The sequence below is a fragment of the Hoplias malabaricus genome, chromosome 10, assembly GCF_029633855.1.
Source record: "Hoplias malabaricus isolate fHopMal1 chromosome 10, fHopMal1.hap1, whole genome shotgun sequence".
Lineage (NCBI taxonomy): Eukaryota > Metazoa > Chordata > Actinopteri > Characiformes > Erythrinidae > Hoplias > Hoplias malabaricus.
Window position 1 is genome coordinate 5,348,238 of NC_089809.1, and position 18,640 is coordinate 5,366,877.

At 39.4% G+C, this 18,640-nt stretch overlaps 1 protein-coding gene across 5 annotated transcripts in view; it reads right to left on the reverse strand.

Annotated features, from left to right (window-relative positions):
* epn1a (epsin 1a) overlaps window positions 1-18,640 on the reverse strand; it is a 20,527-nt gene continuing 1,887 nt past the window's right edge. The window contains exons 2-13 of one of the 5 annotated variants that reach the window (XM_066682986.1): window positions 16,314-16,435; window positions 14,976-15,076; window positions 14,265-14,423; window positions 13,483-13,611; window positions 11,320-11,440; window positions 10,661-10,800; window positions 9,292-9,363; window positions 7,554-7,637; window positions 6,885-7,149; window positions 6,091-6,243; window positions 4,172-4,411; window positions 1-3,209 (exon numbers count right to left, since the gene is read on the reverse strand). In XM_066682986.1, coding sequence (XP_066539083.1) covers window positions 2,737-3,209; window positions 4,172-4,411; window positions 6,091-6,243; window positions 6,885-7,149; window positions 7,554-7,637; window positions 9,292-9,363; window positions 10,661-10,800; window positions 11,320-11,440; window positions 13,483-13,611; window positions 14,265-14,423; window positions 14,976-15,044 — 1,905 coding nt within the window. In that variant the 5' untranslated portion in view covers window positions 15,045-15,076; window positions 16,314-16,435 and the 3' untranslated portion in view covers window positions 1-2,736. Of the gene's footprint in view, window positions 3,210-4,171; window positions 4,415-6,090; window positions 6,244-6,884; window positions 7,150-7,553; window positions 7,638-9,291; window positions 9,364-10,660; window positions 10,801-11,319; window positions 11,441-13,482; window positions 13,612-14,264; window positions 14,424-14,975; window positions 15,077-16,313; window positions 16,436-18,640 lie in introns of all 5 variants that reach the window. The other 4 variants (XM_066682987.1, XM_066682985.1, XM_066682989.1 and 1 more) reach the window with 4 other exon arrangements.

Genomic DNA, 18,640 nt, shown 5'->3' on the forward strand with positions numbered 1-18,640 from the left:
CCTCCATTATTTTTGTTTCAAATGTGAATGTCACAGTCAACATCAATTGATTTTCTTTCTGTATTTTTTGTTGTTTTTTGGGGGGGTTTCTCAAGCTTACCCCGTATATAAGAGAAATATCTTCATATATAAAATAATTCATCAAAACTAAATTAAGAATAACAGCATGAATTTGTTATTCAGTCCCCAATTTCATCTCTGGATGTAATTCAAATATTAATTTCACGTCTTGCAGGTTTTTAGAAGCATTTTTTTTTTTAAAGTCTGACCCCATTTGTCTGAGGGTAGTGGAGGTTTGGGGTTGTGAAAAGTGAGGACAAAACGGAATCTTGTGTCCCGACCGAAGGAGTCACATGACAGAAACCTGTGAAAAATCAAATGAAAAAAAAAAAAAAAAAAAAAACTACATCGACACCCAAAGTGTTTCCCATCACCACCACCACCCACAAGAGAGACAAAAGATGAGGGTTTTTATGTAATAAACAGTGGTGGGATACAAAAAACACACACACATATCAGTCATATGTAAAAATCTGTGCACCCTCGGTCAAACGGCAGTAGAGTCTTCTATTTGAAAACAAATTTAATGAGCAATCAGCAACAGTCTTGTCCAATGTTTCTCCGGTGGTCGGGATTCCGCGCTGCGTCAGTTAGTCATGGCCATCCCCATGAAGGGGACCCACACCATGGGGCATAAACTGGTTCATTTTGGAGACTACAATGGAATTTGGTTCTAAACTGGACATGAGTTAAACAATAATGAACACTTATAAATTTGGTGGTAAAAATAACTGCTTGTTTAAAAGGAATACGACATATTTTTACCTTAAAATTTGAGCTTCAAAATCACTGACTCTCCACTGACTGTAATGGGGAGAATAGAGCTTCTGTCTTTGCTACTCAAGCTCATGAATCTGCTCCATGAAACCTTTAGAGGAGGGTAGGAAACCACCCCACCTTCCTCCCCGTCCCCATTGATTTCAATACAGTGCTGTAAAAAGGAATTACAGTAGGACGATGCCTGGAGCAAAAAACCCAAATCCAACCTAGTGTTCCTTTAAAAAGCTACTTTGTTGAACTACTTCTTTTATAACTACAATTAAATATAAAATGCTTTAGTGAAACATCATGAGTAATCCTGAAACAGAAACACACTAATGGAATAAAATGCTGCTACGTGGTGTAAAACAAACCCACATTAGTTAAATCTGTTTACTCTATGTCCACTGATATCTGTGGCACATTGCCCGGGTTAAGAACTGAAGCACTGCAGTTATGTTTTCTTATCAGCCTATGCTTTCTAACGATAATTAGGTAAGTCTTAAAGTGGATAAGGCTGAGACCTCAGATACTAAAACGACCAAATATGTCTATACCAACCAAATACAACCCTGAATCAAATCCGTATCATTTGTTGTTTTAATGTGAAGGCGCTCTACGTACAAACTACATAGTTTGGTTATTTTAAAACAAGGCTTGAAGCCAGTTTAAACATTCTATACTCACATCTGAAAAGCACACAACAGTCTTACCGTGTGCACGTGTGGTGAATTTTGGCTTAGCAGAGATCCACCGGTGACTGACTGCCTCTCTGGTTTGCACTGAATTACAGCTGCAGGGGGAACGTGGGTTTTCAGGGCTTATTTGATCTAGAACATCTGATAAAAGATGACATATGAAGATGACATATGTGGTAGCTGCCACCAAACCCATATTTTTAAATATGGCATTTGTTTACAACGTTTGGTTCAATGCCTAAAGATTCAGTATGAACAATAAGAGACTCAGGGCTAAAATAAAACAACAACACACAATTTTTTCACATAGAGAACCTATATAACATGCCATTTGACCAGAGGGAGCCCAAATTCTTTCATGTGACTTCACATCCAGACACTCAGAAGTGTATTAAAGAACCACTTTTGTCAGTCTGCGCTAAAAATGCTGCTGGGTAAAGTAAGCTCAAGCAGGCTTCTCATTCAATGGCTGTATCAGTGTGATTTTCCTTGGTTTATTTGTTCCCAGGACTCGGAAAAAAACAAACTGGTAATAAATTACAAAAAAAATTACATACTGAATTAAATTAAAAGCAGTACAAGCTGTTGAAAGTTGGCTGAAATGCAAAAATGGTGAGTTGTTTCAGTCTGATCAGTGGGAGGTTTAAACGCTCATTCATCGTCATCTCCTTCAAAAGGTTTCCTTTCCCTCTGTTCAAACGGAGGTGCGTAAGATTTGAATCTATCAGTTCATTAGTGGCTAATATTGTTTCATTATCCCTCTCCCTTCTCATTATTCCCTCGTTTTTACCTATCCTTCAATTTCTGTGCAATACTATTAATATCAAGATTAATAATTATAATAATCTTGTGTGACTGCATTCATTGAATGACCCTTCGCATTCCTTCATCAGTCTCTTCTTATCCTGAAATGAATTAAAAGTGAAATAAATAGACCTCTACCTCTTTCCCACTAGCTTGCATTTTTCCCCCTCTGTAAAACGAAATGGAGCCCAAAAAAAGAAAAAGAAAAGAAAAAAAGTGAAATTATTACAATGTTGATTTTGATTGTTTCTTTTTTTCTTTAAATACAGTGATGTACACACATTTTGCTTCTCAACACAAACTGTGTTCGTAGGTGTGGGGTTGTGAGCCAGGCAGGTCAAAGTGTGGAAAAGATTAAATAAAAAAAAAAATAAAAAAAACACAGGAGAGAGGGGGGAAACGTTGTGGTAAAATCTCAAAGAAGAAAAGGATTGGTGCTGGTGCCGGTAGCTCCACTACCTCCCACTGAAGCCCCGCCCCCCATGACTCCACCCACTGCTGAGGGGCCACCTAAAACAAGGGTGGGTTGAGGGACAGGACCTGAGCCCATCATCAGGGAGTTTCCTGCTGGAGAAATCCCACCAAAAGGCATCCCCATGGAGCCAGACTGTACCATTCCCATACCCATCCCAGGGGCCATGGGCACTCCGATTCCTGGCATGGGTTGAACCATCCCCAACCCAGGGGTCGGCATGTGGCCTAGCATCGGGTTCGGGGGGACGGGGCTGGTGCGTAGCTGGCTCAGGCCGAGAGAGGACGGCTGTGGAGAAATGGATGCCATCGGGGTCACGCCGAAGGGGTTAGAGGTCGGTGGCGGCGTGGGAGACACCCCTCGGCTGGAGATGGTACTGCCTGGGGTCACGGCCATCCCTGGAGCAGAGGATGAGCCTGAGAGAACACAAAGAGAGTGTTAAGAAGTGCCCAGCGATAAGGCTAAATGCAGCACACAGGCTGATTTCAAACCAGAAGTGGTGCGCAGGGAGTGTTTGGACCACTCTGCGACACTTTTGATTTCACACTGGACGTGAAACATGGGCATCATGAGGCAAAAGTGGTTTGTTTACCCTGCATTTTGCTGTAATAATACCATGTATATTGCTTAAATAATCTGTATGTAGACTAAACATATGAACAGTTTTAGTTTGAGAAGGAAAAAAAAAAAAACTGACTTGTTGCCACATCAGGCTGTTGGTCTCATTACTTGTACAAGGTCAGGTTTGCACTCTAGAAATGCTGCCAAAATTTAAAAAACAGCTGTTTTTTTTATGTTTCTTGGCCTAGACTCTACATTCAGCTGAATTCAACTGCTGATTTCTGTACAGTTTCAGCACAGAAACTGACAGACTGCTGTATGCAGCATGCTTCAAACATAGACCCAAAACACACTTTTGCCCTTCATACACCTGTCACCACTGTGGTGCGGCATGATGTTCTGTGAAAGGCTACACTGATTAATAGAGTTGCACGTCCCATCACGTGTTGCGGTGCATTTACGATGTCTGGTGTGAAATTAGCTTTAGCATACGCATTTAAAAAAAAAAGTGTAGCCATGTGTGTGATGAGAAGGTGATTGGATCTAGTGCTTAATCCCCAAGAGGTAAAGCATGCCACATTGTAACAGAACATTTACAAATCTGTCTAAACGTGTGTTTGTGAATGGTGTGAATTCTGAATTTACAGGATCAGCTGAACTGATTCACGTAGAAAGGTCAAAAGAGCTACTTTTGTAAAATGAAAAAGACTTCCTAATTATTAGTGTCTAAAAAATGATTACTATGTATTTGCAATGCAGCACAGTGTTCTCACTAATGATGTAGTGAGAGTAATGAAAAGCCTTTAAAACACGTCACCTTGTGTCTGTAGGAAAGGGTTATGAGAGGAGGCCATTGTAGGGGGAGTCTGTTTGGGTTTGGGTTTAGATGAAACTAACGAGTCCAGATCCACAAGCGCCGCATTGGGTCCCAGAAAAGACTCCGGTGTTTTCCGGATTGGCAGCGAAGAGCCAAGAGAGGAGAGGTCAAAGGGCACTGGAGAACCCGTACTCCCTCCATCTCCAGCCCCTACTGTGGACCCTCTACTCTCCGAGTCTCCTACTGAAAAGAAAACGAGAAAGATATCAGCTGTAGAGACCCAGGGAGGTAGAAGTTTCTCAATAAATAAATGATGTTGCCTCCCACACACTGAATAGTCAGTAAAGCATAAACATGATGGTAGAGAACGGGGGAAGAAAAAGTCAAAGCTGAATGACTAACATTTCAGGTCACTTTTTAAACCAAAAATTCAAGCAGACATTAGAAACTTTGAAATCGGGGACTATTCTAAATATTTACTTTCAAGGCCCAGGGACACAGAAGCATATTTCATGTTTAAACAAGCTTACTTTGCCAAATTAGTTACACCTCTGATGGACTTTTGCTTAATGTTTACTATAATCTACCTCCTGCTAGATATTTTTGCACATTTTTGCTTATTGCACACTATTTTATTACACTTTTCCTAAGCTATATTATCTCAGTATATATATATATATATATATATATATATATTTTCCCCATTAATATACGTTTGAGGTCACACACACACCATTTACATATGGGGGTCCTCTACTAACGACGTTGATCCGTTCCTACGTCGTGTCGTAAACCGATTTTCAGTGTAAGTCGGAACATACTGTACGTAAATAACATACTGTTAGCACTGATCCTATCCTAACACCTATCCTCCTCGGTACTGAGCCGTGTAACCGTGCATTCTTCAGCCGCGCACACCACACACGAAGTTCACGTTACGACGTTTACAACGCACAACCACTTAAGTCGAAACAAGGCTTTATACAGTAAATGGGAGATGTGTCGTAACCATGTAGCATCGTAACTCGGGACTGACGTAACCCGAGGACCTCCTGTATATGGTTCTTTTCTTAAAGATTAAATCCTAGTCTGACTTTGATTTCTTTTTCTTGTGAGTGAGTAGTCAACAAAGCATTTCACTGCTGGCTGTACCCTGTACGACTATGTCACAAATAAACTGATTTGCTTTGATTCACTGACTGAATTCAACAACTTCTCACTGGCCTCTGCTCACTGGTTTTTTGTTCATGTCCAAGTTCAGGAAAACATGTCGAAATTACTGTTAGAAGGAAGTGACCATACACTAAAAAAGAAAAAGATAGAAATTAATCAGTCTGTGCCATGGCTGAGCATTTCTGCTTTGAAACTGTTGTGTTCCAAAAGGACAAATTCTGAAAACCAGGGTTTTGTTACATCATAAGCCTTATAATGTAAACCCTATATCCCATCAAGTTGTGGGCTATGGGTTTCCAGATTAGCCAAATCTACAGGCAAGCAGAGAAGGTGTGGGTGGATATACAGATGGAGACTAATTGCATATTCACAACCCATGCATACAAAATGAAGGCAACGATGTAGACTTCCATCTAAGCCACTTTTAAGGCATAAAGGGATTTTTTTGTTTATCTTGGAAATAACTTCTCAACACATCTTACTGAACAGAGATGAGCTTTTAAGGGTTCACTTGCCATTGGAAGTTTAAGTTGAACTGATTTTTACAAAGCCATCTCATGTTTTGTTTTTATAGTTCAAACCTTCTGGAAAAATGCGCTGTACCTTTAATGTACACACTTGGACATTAAGACCATGGTTGAAGATATATTCACACCCTTTGTACCGTTAGCAAACAAAAAAAATACACCAACACCTACCAGGAGAATAGCTTTTTTCCTGACCATGTATCTATGTGGAGTGTGTACCTGTGCCATTAGTGTGTTTAGAGGGGCCACTCCAGGGGTCAGAGGTCAGGCCATCAGAGGCAGGGGCGACCCCATCTCCAGCCCAGGGGTCAGATGACCCTGAGAGTGAGGATGGGGCAGCGGCCCAGGGGTCGGCACTAGGGGGGGTCACAGCTGGGGAGGCACACAAGAGTTCAAGGATCAGACAATAACACAAACACACATGAAAACATACATGAACAGTAAACTCAGGGTAAACACACGAGGCAGTGCCAGGGATGGGACCTCACTTTGGAGCTGAATGTACAGATCCAAACATTTTGTGGTGGAACAGTGGTGTACGGATTGTCCCCCGTGGTTCAGGACGCACGTGAACTGCAGATTAATCGACAAAGTTTAACCATAAAGGTGTGTAAGACAGTTTTAGACTGTTGCTGTTACTTTTTACAGTAATAATGCCCAAAATCTGGACGCAGAGCTGCAGTGAAAAAAAACAGACAGTAGCTGTGCGTCCTGTGTACAAAGCATGTGGATAAAAAACGTTACATACTGGGAATCTGTGTGTGATGGTGAGAGAGGTTCCCACAGTTCTCAGCGTGGTGTTCAGCCCTTTCTGACCTCTTATTTCATTCTCTACATTTTTTTAAAAACATCTATTCATGTAATGCGTGCTTGGCATGGCCCGTGTTGATGCCTTCTTTTGCTTCTACAAATTTCCTCAGTCTTAAGTGTATTTTACAGTAATTCAAAATGTAAGCATTCAAGTATAAAAGTTGTAATTTAATAAATTATTATAGCAACATGTCTCGACTCACCTGTGGAGGCCCAGGGGTCAGAGTTGACTTTGGAGGAGGCAGAGTCGCCCCAGGGGTCTGGGGGCGGGGCTACTGAGGGTGGCCCCCCACCCCAGGGGTCTGCACTGGGAGGAGAGGAAGGGGAAGCGGCCCCCCAAGGGTCTGGCGGACCCCAGGGCCCAGCAGCTGGTGCAGGTGTCACTGATGGAGGGGGAGAAGGGCCTGAGGAGCTGGGGGCTGCTGAAGTTCCCCAAGGATCGACCGCACTTAACTCCATCAGAGCAGACTGAGAGAGAGAAGAACATGCTCACAGATGTCTACATTTCTTTCTCTATTAACAAAGAATACTTCCTTATTTCATGTTTGGTCTTTGTCCTGTAAAACTAATACTACACCATAGAGAGCTTTATGTAGAAGCATGTCAAGAGCGAGAAGTGAGCTCAGATCAACAGTCATTTGTTAATATGTTATTGGCTTAGAATATAACATTATTTAATATGTTCACGATTTTCATTCTGTTCACATGTGGGTATATTAGTGTCTGACTATGGCTTGACCTTTTTTAACTGGTAGTAAATGAATGTGTCATGGCCCTAGGGCTCTTTAAACATTTAGGAGAATTTGTGTAAACTGGATTGTTGAAAACACAATTGCTTTAACTGCATATCTAGAAAAGCTAAAAACACACACCTCCTCAGGCTTGGTTTTCTCCCTCTTGCTCTCCTCTATAGCCATTTGCAGCCTGAGGTCATCTCCCCTTCGTAGACGCTCCTCCTGCGAATCACATGCCACCATCACATCACTACACCCAGCCCAGCATGAGGGGCTCATGGGAAATATGCCTCACCCGTTTTTTGATAAACATTTCCTGCTCAGATTAGGAAATGAGTTTGATGGCACTGACTTTGTTTCAATTCTAGTGAAATTAAAGCAACAATCAGTCATTTACGCCACACTGAAGTGATTTTTTATTCCACTTACATTTTCTCCATCTTTTATTCTCCAGTCTCTGAATGAATCAGTTTCTCCTGCCTAGAGCAGCCGCATTCAAACGGGGGCACCCATGATTACTACAAGTTTAGTCAAGAATTCCTGACACATCCAAGCCACTAGGTGTCAGTATAATGTGAAGGCGGCTCAATGACGAAAATGACTGATCGCTACTTTAATTACAACTGTGACTTATATTTTAATCAAGAGCTTAATTTTATCATGCAAAAATACAACACTGAAAGCATAAAAAACAGAAACTAAATATTTCTACTACAGAAACAAACCAGAGAACATGACGTAACACTTTATTTAAAAGCCATCTTCATAGGACTTCATTAAATAGACATAAGCGTTAAATAGCTTTTTAAATGTTGAAGTACTGTTCATAAAGACATAAGCTGTTTCTCAATACGTGTTCGTGTCTGTACTTGTGTTCTCGTGTTCTTGGGAAAGGTCATCAGTCTCAGCCCAAGTACTGTTCCATTTAAAAGTCCACATCTAGACAAGTACAGTTCAAATACCCGGATGTGTTCTTGCTCTGCCCGTATTACTGAGAATGTACTGGGACGTGACTTCTGTAGACTGGAGAGAGTCAGATATCCCAGAATGCATTTCGTACAAACCTCAGCGCTATTAATTTTTTCATGCCACAGAGACAGGGACTCATCAAGTACACCGGCGTTCCAATTACATAACCACTGCATCTACCGGAGTTTGTACTCGGACTACCAGGTACAGCAGTTTGAACTTAAAGTACTTTGTATTGAGAAACAGCTGTATACACTTTTAAAAGCATGTTAATCAATGCTTATTCCTATATAATAAAAGTCCCTATGTACATACCTTTTAAAAAAGATGTCACCAAACTGGATTTTACCATGAGATTAAGCTGTAGTATTTTGAGGCTTGATTAAAAACTGATCATACTGCAAACATATCATTTTTAATTAAAAATGGACTTGATTATTAATAATAAACAAATAAATTCTGAGCGGTAAAATCAAAAATTGCACATCCCTTGTTTTCGAGTGTTCTGAAAATTACACTCTTAGGGATTAAGCTGGCAAATTTGAAGTGTATTTTGAATTAAAAGTTGAAATAATTATTTACATAGCACAAATTCATAATAAAATATAAATTCTGTAACATTGCTGTAGCCTTTTCTAATAACTGATAACACTCAAATTACACTGGAGCTAATCGAGGCTCCATTCCAAACTGATTATTTAGAATTAAAATGATTTATCTTGTAATTGTCACCACATTTCGATCTCCCTTCCTTGAAAGTAATACTCTGATTACGCTGGAGTAGATCGAGGCTCCATTTGAGAGTGATAGCATACTAAGCATTGATAGCACTGATTACTGATTGAGGTTTGACGTGTGCTGAAGAGTATGATAACCCTGTGGATTTGGGTGGACCTGGAGCCCTGACCTCTTGGTGAGCCTCCTTGCTGAGAGAGAGCGCGTAGCGGAGATCAGCATCTTCCAGCGGGCCCACGCTTTTCTGGGTGGGGGGGGGGGGGAGGGGGAGGGCAAGGACAGGAGTGAATGAGTGAACGTGAGTGAGTGAGTGAGCGGGGCCTTGTGCACAAAGCTTAGGCAAAGTCTCAAGGGCCTTAGAGCAGCAGTTACACTCTCTAAACTAAAACCAGAGTGAGTGAGAGTGAGGAAGTGAGTAAAAGAGACAGCAAGTCTGGAAAAAAAGCTGGTTAAAAAGGAAAGTGTCCAGAAAGAAGCTTTTCTGAAGATGGTTAACTGAAGGTACAGAAAGGACAGAAGCAGCACTCTAAAGGCTGTAAAGCAAGAGCTATACTTTATTTCAATTAGGCATGTGTGTGCATAAAACGTTCGCAATACTAACACAAATGCTGATGGCAGTGCTATTAACTTCATAACAGGTCAGTGATCTTGAACCTAATGTTCCTTTATGTCATTTCCAGTTATGCTCCAATTACAAACTACTACCAAAATGGCTAGACTGTTCTTTCAACACATGAAGCACCACTGCTTCTTTTAAAATTGCCAACATCATTGTAGTTCAACGCGCTTGCATGAGAATACTAACTGCTAATTCCGTTATATCAACCAACAAAGGCCTGAACCGACCAACATTAGATTTGTTTAGTCATCCACGTCTCACCGTTTATTATTATTGCTTTGTGGAATATCACAGGATTGGGTTTTTGCCCAAGGAAATATAGCTTCCAATCTAAGAAAGCCACAAATTAAACAGACGAGTATGTAAACAATGCTGCTTCTGTAGCAGCCATGCATGCACACATACCCAGAGATAAAATAAAGCTCAACTCTAGTAGTATCTAACTACCAGGTCCCTGAATTTAAGATCTCTAAAAATGCCATTTGAAATTATTCCCAAGGAATTTGCATCACTGCATTAAAGTTGTCCAAATAGTATGAAATATAAGAAAGCAAATGTGAGCTAGGACATTCACTTCTGTTCATTTTACATGTTGAGGCATTGAACAGGGGAATGAGCTTGACAGGAAGTCAGGAAGCACATTAGGAATATCTTTCTACTCAAATTCAAATGGCATTTCTGAATTTTAATTATCTGAAAAGTGTGTTTTCTTCTGCAAGATATTATAATGTGTGTCTGGATGAATGTCTAAAAATAATATTAATCTATAACAAAAAATTTAATTAATAAGCAGCAAACATCAAACTAACTTGTTAAATTTGTATAGCTCTTCTCTTCAAGTTAAATGTCTGAGCCTTTTCTCTGAGTTTGAAGTTTACCTGCACACTGGGGAACCAGCAGTTGATTGTTTAAGGGACTTTACCTGCTCCGCCTCCTCTTTGCTCATGGCCAGAGCCAGCTGCAACTGCAGGTCCTCCTCCCCAGTGCTCTGAGGCCAGGCCTGGTCTGATTCCGGGCCCGAGTGGAGTCCTCCTAAACCGGGAGCCGAGGGAGCCGAAGACGCTGGGGGTTAAACAGCTAGGCATTATCACTACAGAAGCGTTTGCTCCAAAAAGTGGGCGGGGCTAAGCCTTCCTCCCAGGACTCGGTTCAAGTCCCATTGGTGAATTAACTAGAGCGCTCTGTCTGTTAAGAAGATCTTAAGGGAAAAGCTCAAACAAAAAAGCCAGCAATTAACAAATATTCCTGGGACTAAGAACCAGCTCAAACAAATAAATGCGTGCTTAAAATCAATGGATGCTAGCAGCTGCCATCTAGCACCCTCTGCCTGTTAAAGAGCACTTTAAGAAATACCTTCCACAAACATGCTAACATGAATACTAAACATACGGGTAACAACAAAAAGAGGCTAGTAGCCACCAATCAGCATCTCCTCTTTTGCCTTGATTAAAAGCCTGACCTAAAAATTAATTTTCCTGTTCTTATAGATTAAAAGGAGCTCAACATAAAGACACAACAGGTTATTGTAGATGATTTCCATTAAATGTTAAATATCTGCATTTGTCCACCAAGCGGACTCACCACAGGAAGTCTGTGTCATCTTCTCTTTGGTCTTGAGTGCATGGATCCTTTCTTCTCGTAGCCTCTCCTCATCTTTCAGAAGTGTCACCAGCTGCTTGGCCTTCTCTCGTACATTCACACCCTAAAAACATACAGATACTCAGTCAATGCATATTAATCTCTACAAACGTTTCTCTAACACTACCTACAATCTAATTAGAATTAAAATGCCCATCTGTACTACGACATATTGATGGTGATGATGTCATTAAAACTTTATATATTGAATATATTATGAATTTAGATTTGAATATATTATGTGAATATATTATTCACATATATTTTTTAACAGCAAAGCTATCCGACAGCTGGATCGCTGGCTACACGATACCCAAACATGTAGCCTATCTGAAACGTATGCTAAACACCACATACAAAATTATGTAGCAGTTACTGTGCAAAAGTCAGAGACCTTCATGACAACCTACTTGAATAAATACAAATTAAAGCAAAAATAAATACAGCAATCCCTCGCTACTTCGCAGTTCATCTTTCACGGATTCGCTACTTCGCGGGTTTTTTCAAGGGGGGCTTTTTTTTTATTATTTACATGTATTAGACTAGGTCTGTAGGTGACAAAATATATCATTTACAAGTATTTCTTACGTACAGTACATGTATTGTTCATGTCCACATCCGAGTGAAATTTACTGACGCTAAATCACAGCTTAGGAATGACTCTATTAAAGAAACTGGTAGGATATCACATGTAGTTCCAGCTGAAAAACATTATAGAACGACTGTTTAATGCAAAGGGTGGGTTGTTAACAGCAACAGGGAGGGGTTTAAAAGTCCAAACACTCGTTAAATACATTAAAAAATATCTTTCCTCTACTTCGCGGAAATTCGTTTTTGTGGGTGGTCTTGGAACGCATCCCCCGCGAAAAACGAGGGATTACTGTACTGATGTAGAAAAAGAGGGACTTCTAATATTTGTGATAGTGTCACACCAAAACTGTTCTCATCACACACACAGCATGTTTCATCTTTAATAGAGAACAGACAAAAACAAAAACAATTCAAGTACCACTCCCATGTCAGGTCTAAACAAATCCACAGGTCTGGTTCATCCTTCCACTGTAAGACAAGTACTAACCACTAAGGGTCTGAAAGGAAGTGGAGCTTCACACAGCCCTTAATTATTATTATTGTTATTCTGTTTTGACCCTCACACTAAAAACACAATTATTCAAATCTTACACAATGGCTGCTTTCATTGGCAATTAAATGAAAGGTGAGATTTGCAAAGTTCTGAAGTTATGTTACAAAGATCCTAAACAGTGTCTGCATTGCAGCAACCGTTAAAAAAAAATAAACTCAGTTAATATTAATCTCTAGACCAATAATATTCCTCCCCTGTAGCCCAGATATTGTGCCCTACAGTTCAGAACCAAAGGTTACACTAATTACACAGTTGGGAGCTCTTCAAAGTAGAGCAGTGTGTGTGTTTGCATTAGCTGAAAGTGAAGAATGGGCAGTTGTGGGTGATTCCTAACCCTAAATATCCAGAGAGTTTGAAGAGTGGGCTGAAGTACACCCTTGTGTGTGTGTGTGTGTGTGTGTGTGTGTACATACTTGTGTGGGAGGAGGGTTTTATATAGCCCTGATTTTCTCTTTTGTACTACAAGGCCTTGAGTGTGAATGGAAGCTGCTGGAGTTAAGATACACAGCCCTTCAATTCCTTTATAACTGAGGTAAAACAAATGAGATACAAACTGCTGCCATCTCACTCTTACTTAATGCTTATACATAACATATACACACAACTGCAGATCATAAATTCATGCTTAATATTATAATACACTAGATGTTAAAATGTTTGCAGACACCCGATGATTAGTTAATTCAGATACTTTAATGGGCACCCACTGTGGATACCAATTATCTCCATACTACACACGTAAAAAGCACGAAATGTGATGTGTTGAGCCAAGAGTTACTATGAACAAGCCAAGCTTGGGCTAGAGAATGACTGATACACAGTAGTTATAAACACATAGCTTTCAACAGATTTATGCCCTATATGATACATGTGACTATTTGTCAAAATAGATAACATATCATATCTACAGGTTACAATCCTAGCGATCCATCACATTCCATCTATATATATGTTGCTGTTACCTGGTCCTTGCCATCTCTGTCTATGTACTGGAAATCTTTGAGTGTCTGGACAGCATAGATGTTTTCCCTGCACTGCTGAGCCACTCGTTCTGAACCCGTCTTTATCAGATACTCCATAAGAGTCATAGCCTGGAAACACAAAAGGCAACATGAGTGACACATAAACTTGTTAACAGACCAATAAAACGTGGGAGACGCAAAATATTATAAATACGTTTGGCCAAAACCCACAAGAAAAACACTTAATCACTTAATAATTTCAAATCATTTGTGAAAATTATTTAAAGGAACACTAATTACTTTCAACGAAATGACTGGTCCTTTAATAGCTACATACCACAAGACTGAAATGGATTAAGTGGAAATGATGATGATAATAGCTACGTTTTACTATATTATAATAATATATTTACTCTGATAATTATTATCGTTACACCAGACGCCCAAACACAGTATATTATTTGGCAATCTCAGTCAATGAGATATACACAGAATGCACAGACAGCTCCCCCTTCTGGCCCCACCCACATCCACACCCAAGGTCTCCTGGGTCTGCCATCAATGTGCTGGTATTAAACTACAATTCCAATTGCTGCTGGCTTCAACTGGTTTTAGCCGCTTATAAGCATTAAGTAATTAGTTGAAATCTGCATTTTTAACATATTACATGAAGGATTCTTATTTTATCTGTCCAGGAAACGTACCTTATTTACATAAATGCATACAATATTTGGTCCTGCCCTAATTTTCTAGATTATTTATTATTCATTCGTGGAACTGACCTTATACACGTGTCTCCAGTTTTTGCCATGGTCGTTGAGTCTTTTCCACACCATGCTCATGATCTCAGAGAAGGCCACTACGTTATATGTCAGATCTGCAATCTCGGACATCAGAGAACTGGACGGACCCCAGGGGTCATTTGAGGTTGCTTCTCTGACCTGCAGAAAAGACAGTAAATAAAACTGAGTGAAAGCTCACTTTCCCTCTCCAAAATCCTAGTCCTTTAAGCTTAATCAATTTCCCTTTAAAGCCTTTAAATATTTACAAGTAATCAATACTGCACAGGAACAGAAAAGAAAGGGCTTTTTTAAAGTGCAAATCTATTCCTGGTCGTCAGCCAGCATGTAACTTTCAGTATGTAGACTACTCGCAAGTGGTAGTAAATATAGATCTGAAAAACGGAAGTGATACCACAGTGAAAAGATTTGTTCAGATACAATCACACATTAGGTTTGTCATTTGTAAAAGATATAAGTTCTATAATCAACAGCAGCTTTTTAATTTATCAACTAATTTAAACTTCTATGACATTTTATAACACATTGCACATTTTTAATTCATGCAAAGAGTTAAAAAACTGACATTTTACCATTAATTATCCACTGACAGGTCTGATAAGATCACTTTTAAAAATGCCGTGTGTGCGACTAGAATTTTAAGAAGCTGTAGATGCATAAGGGAGGTGCTGAAGAGAAAGAAGCAACTTTCACCTTTATCTCTGCCTCAGAGTAATTGTGAACAATGTTCTTAACTTGTCGTCTTAGCGATGAGGTCGACATGGCAACAGGTGGCTATCTGCTTCCTGTGAAATCTGGGAGATTGTAAAACAAGGTCAATAACACTAATACACTCTTGGACAAAGGGCACTGCAAGCAAACACACACACACACACACACACACACCTACCTTCCACAATGTTCATTTATGTTCAAGTGTGGGAATACCAATACTAAGGTTCACATGAAAAACAACATCAATAACTGATTAAAAGACTTTTTTTTTATTTTACAGATAACCGCGTGTAATAAGAAACACATTGGGAATCTAATAAGTGAGACTGAAGCAATTTACAATGCTTTAGGTAAGTCGTTTAGCAAAGTGCTAACTGGAGGGTACTTTACAAAGCAGGATTTCTCAGTTTAGCTAGCCCTAGCCTATGCTGAAGTACATCTCTGGGCAATCCTCAGGTTTAGGCCTATGTAATTTGTGGCTCTAACTGAGGAATGCTGCAATGTAAAATATTCTTTAGCAGTAAGGCTGAGATTCAAAAGGTAAAAACATATTTGTTTGTTTGTTTTCGGTAGTGTGGGTGTCATGACATTAGCTCTTTGGTGTTTGGTTGCTTATGTTCAGTCTATCTCACTGTCATTTTAAAGCTCCATGTTATAATAGAATATGAATAAGTGCCAAATGACCTAAATGTTAATTGTAAATTTTACTCAGAAAAATGGTACTTACACTGTAATTAATGTATTTATTTGGTGGTTTCAAACTGTGATTTTGGTAGAAAAAGGGTGTAATCTTTCAGTCCCAATGAAAGTAGCTTACATCCAATAGGAGAAGAACTGAGGGGCAGGTCTATTAGACAAACCTGAAATTTAGTGGGGTTTATTATTGAATAATAACAAACAAACTTCAGACACCAAATGCCGTTATCAGCAGAAGTCCGTATAATTTCACAAAGTGGGAATCAAGCTCCTACATTTTCAAGTAATGAACTACCAATGAATTAATCTAAAGTGTAGTCTTGATGACTGTGATAACTGTGAAAGGCAGGAATTAACAGATTCCATTGCTTCAGAGTCAAGCATTACTGCTCAAACAAGCACTTACACTATTTATATGAGTATACTCTGAGTATTTCAGAGTATACTCATACGACACATGTTCATCAAACTTTTCTTCTGTCTGAAATAAAAGAAATGCATGGGTAGGTTGTCTCTCTTTGCTGCTGCTTCTACTAATCTGGGAAGACTTTACACTTTATATTTTATATATATTACATTTTCAAAAATCAATCAATCAAACTGACACCGGTACATGCCAACCTTGACACTCTCTCTCTCTCTCTGGTTCTGCGTGGGTGTTCAGGTCCGTCTCTAGCCTGTCCGCTGCTCCAATCCTCCGCTCGGCCACATCAGGGCCCACACGAGCTGGCAAATATCAAAAACTGCACAGAAATATGACACAGAGGAGGAGGAGGGTTAGAGGTTAAAAAACAGAAAGTAGAGTCTACTATGAAAATGACAATGTCCAGGAAATAGATTTGTTTGTGGAATACTGTCACGGGTAGAAAAACAATAAAGTACAGTGAGGAATATTAAATACAAGAGCAATAACACTACGCCTGTTGGCAGCACAGGATGTTATGCTTATGAACTGCTTATGAATGCAACACTTGACTAAAGCACCAAGCACCGCCACAACAATGCCTTATATTTCAGTTTAAAATAGTTATTTTTATTTGAAGCATAATCTGATAACTCTATCATTTACATTTTTTACAAATTGTATGATAAAAATGACTTTCAAACAGAAACCTACATATTTAGAAGGTAACAGTAAATGGTGGTTTCCTGTCAGAACTTTTCAGGAAACGTTAGAAGACACTTTTAGATCAGTTTCAGTAAAACTTCCTTCATAGACAACAGGATGAAATAATATAATCTAACTCAGCTCTTTTGGACTATGCCAGGCTCAAGGGCCATGCTGGTAAACATGAAAGTAAACGAGGACTTGGAAGGTTTCTTATTTCATAGTGTACTAATAATGAGCGTACAAAAATATTTCTTTGGATTCCTCAAGTTTGTCTAAAAATCCCAAAGCCCAGTGCTGTTCAGTTCCAGGAGACCGGGTGAACAGTGCTCAGAGTTAGTAAAACTTACGCTGATACAAGTCAGTTAAATGGGAAATTAAATTCATATTCATTTTTAATCATACATGAAATCCAAGGTCCTCCGAGTGGCCAAAGATCTCAGTAGCCTATTCCTTACAGGGAATCCATAGAGTTCTACAACTTACTGCATACATAACTTCAGTTCAAAACTTTTTTTCAGAATGCTTTGAAGCAAAATGCCCTAATTTTGAAAGAGTGCAGCCAATCAAAACAGAGAAGACTAAAATATAATCAGTCTTAAAGGGAGAGCAAGAAAACAGCCTGTATTAACAGAGGAAAACTCTCTCGGCAAAATAATAATGACTTGTTTGATTTAGTGCTGGGTGATATGACCACAAATCGTGATTATTCTGTTTTTGCCCTCGTAGTTCACTGACCAGGCTTATACTGTAAATGTGTTGAAGTATTAAAGCCTGGCTATATTTTCTGACGTTGCTGAACGATTCTAAGTTCTGTTTTTTGAGCCATTCACTGTTTATATTTGATGATACGACTGTACTTAAAGTGTTGAAACAGACTGGTGGCATTAACTTTGGTTCCTGAAACTGTTTTTTGTCAGTGTTTACATTTGACTGCTTCATGTTCAGTGTCATCTTCACTAAAGTCAAAACATGTCCAAACGACAGACACAGCATTTTTCTTTGGTACAAGCTGCTCAAGTTGCTTGGTAGGTTCTCCTTCATGTTGCTTCCATGTGGCAGATAGGATAGGGCAGAATCATGTGACTACATGCATGATAGTATAGTTTTAAAGGCACAGTACACGACATTATCAACAGTAATCAACAAAATAAAGAATGAAGAGAATTAAAAGAAATTTCTATACAATTGATTCAGGCAAGTTTACGTTGATTAGAATTTCTGAATGTCCATTTAGATTCATTTGCATTTCATTGCCTAGCCCTATTTTGGATTCAGTATTAAGAATCTCAAGATATGTGCCCTTCAATGACAGGCATAAAACCATAATGTGTGTGTGTGTGTGTGTGTGTGTGTGTGTGTGTTTATGCAGGCTTAAATATTGTTTGTCTCTGCATTCTTACACCAAACACTGACAACCTGAGGGTCAATGGGTCAAGTTCAAAGTTACGGAAAATCCTGTCCAAGCCGAAATCTAAGCCGAACCCTAGTACATGTCGGACAATAAGGAGTGGCAGATGACACATTAAATAAACAGGATTGCTTAACGCTGTCGACCGATAATAGTTCCAGTGCTGGTGTGGAGAAGCCTGGAGCAAAGTCCCAAAAGCTTTAGCAAATCATGAAAGCAAAACCTGACAACCCTTCATATTAAAATATTTTGGCCACTGTACAAATTTAAAGGGTTCATATAATGGAATACTGACTTAAAAACCTGAATCCACCACTTCTGAATTTCAAAAAAATCAGCATATACACATACATCCATCCCTGCAGCCTACTAAAGTTGCCCTATTATTATAAGAAGTGTTTCAGCTTAGACTGTTGACAGAAATGAGGC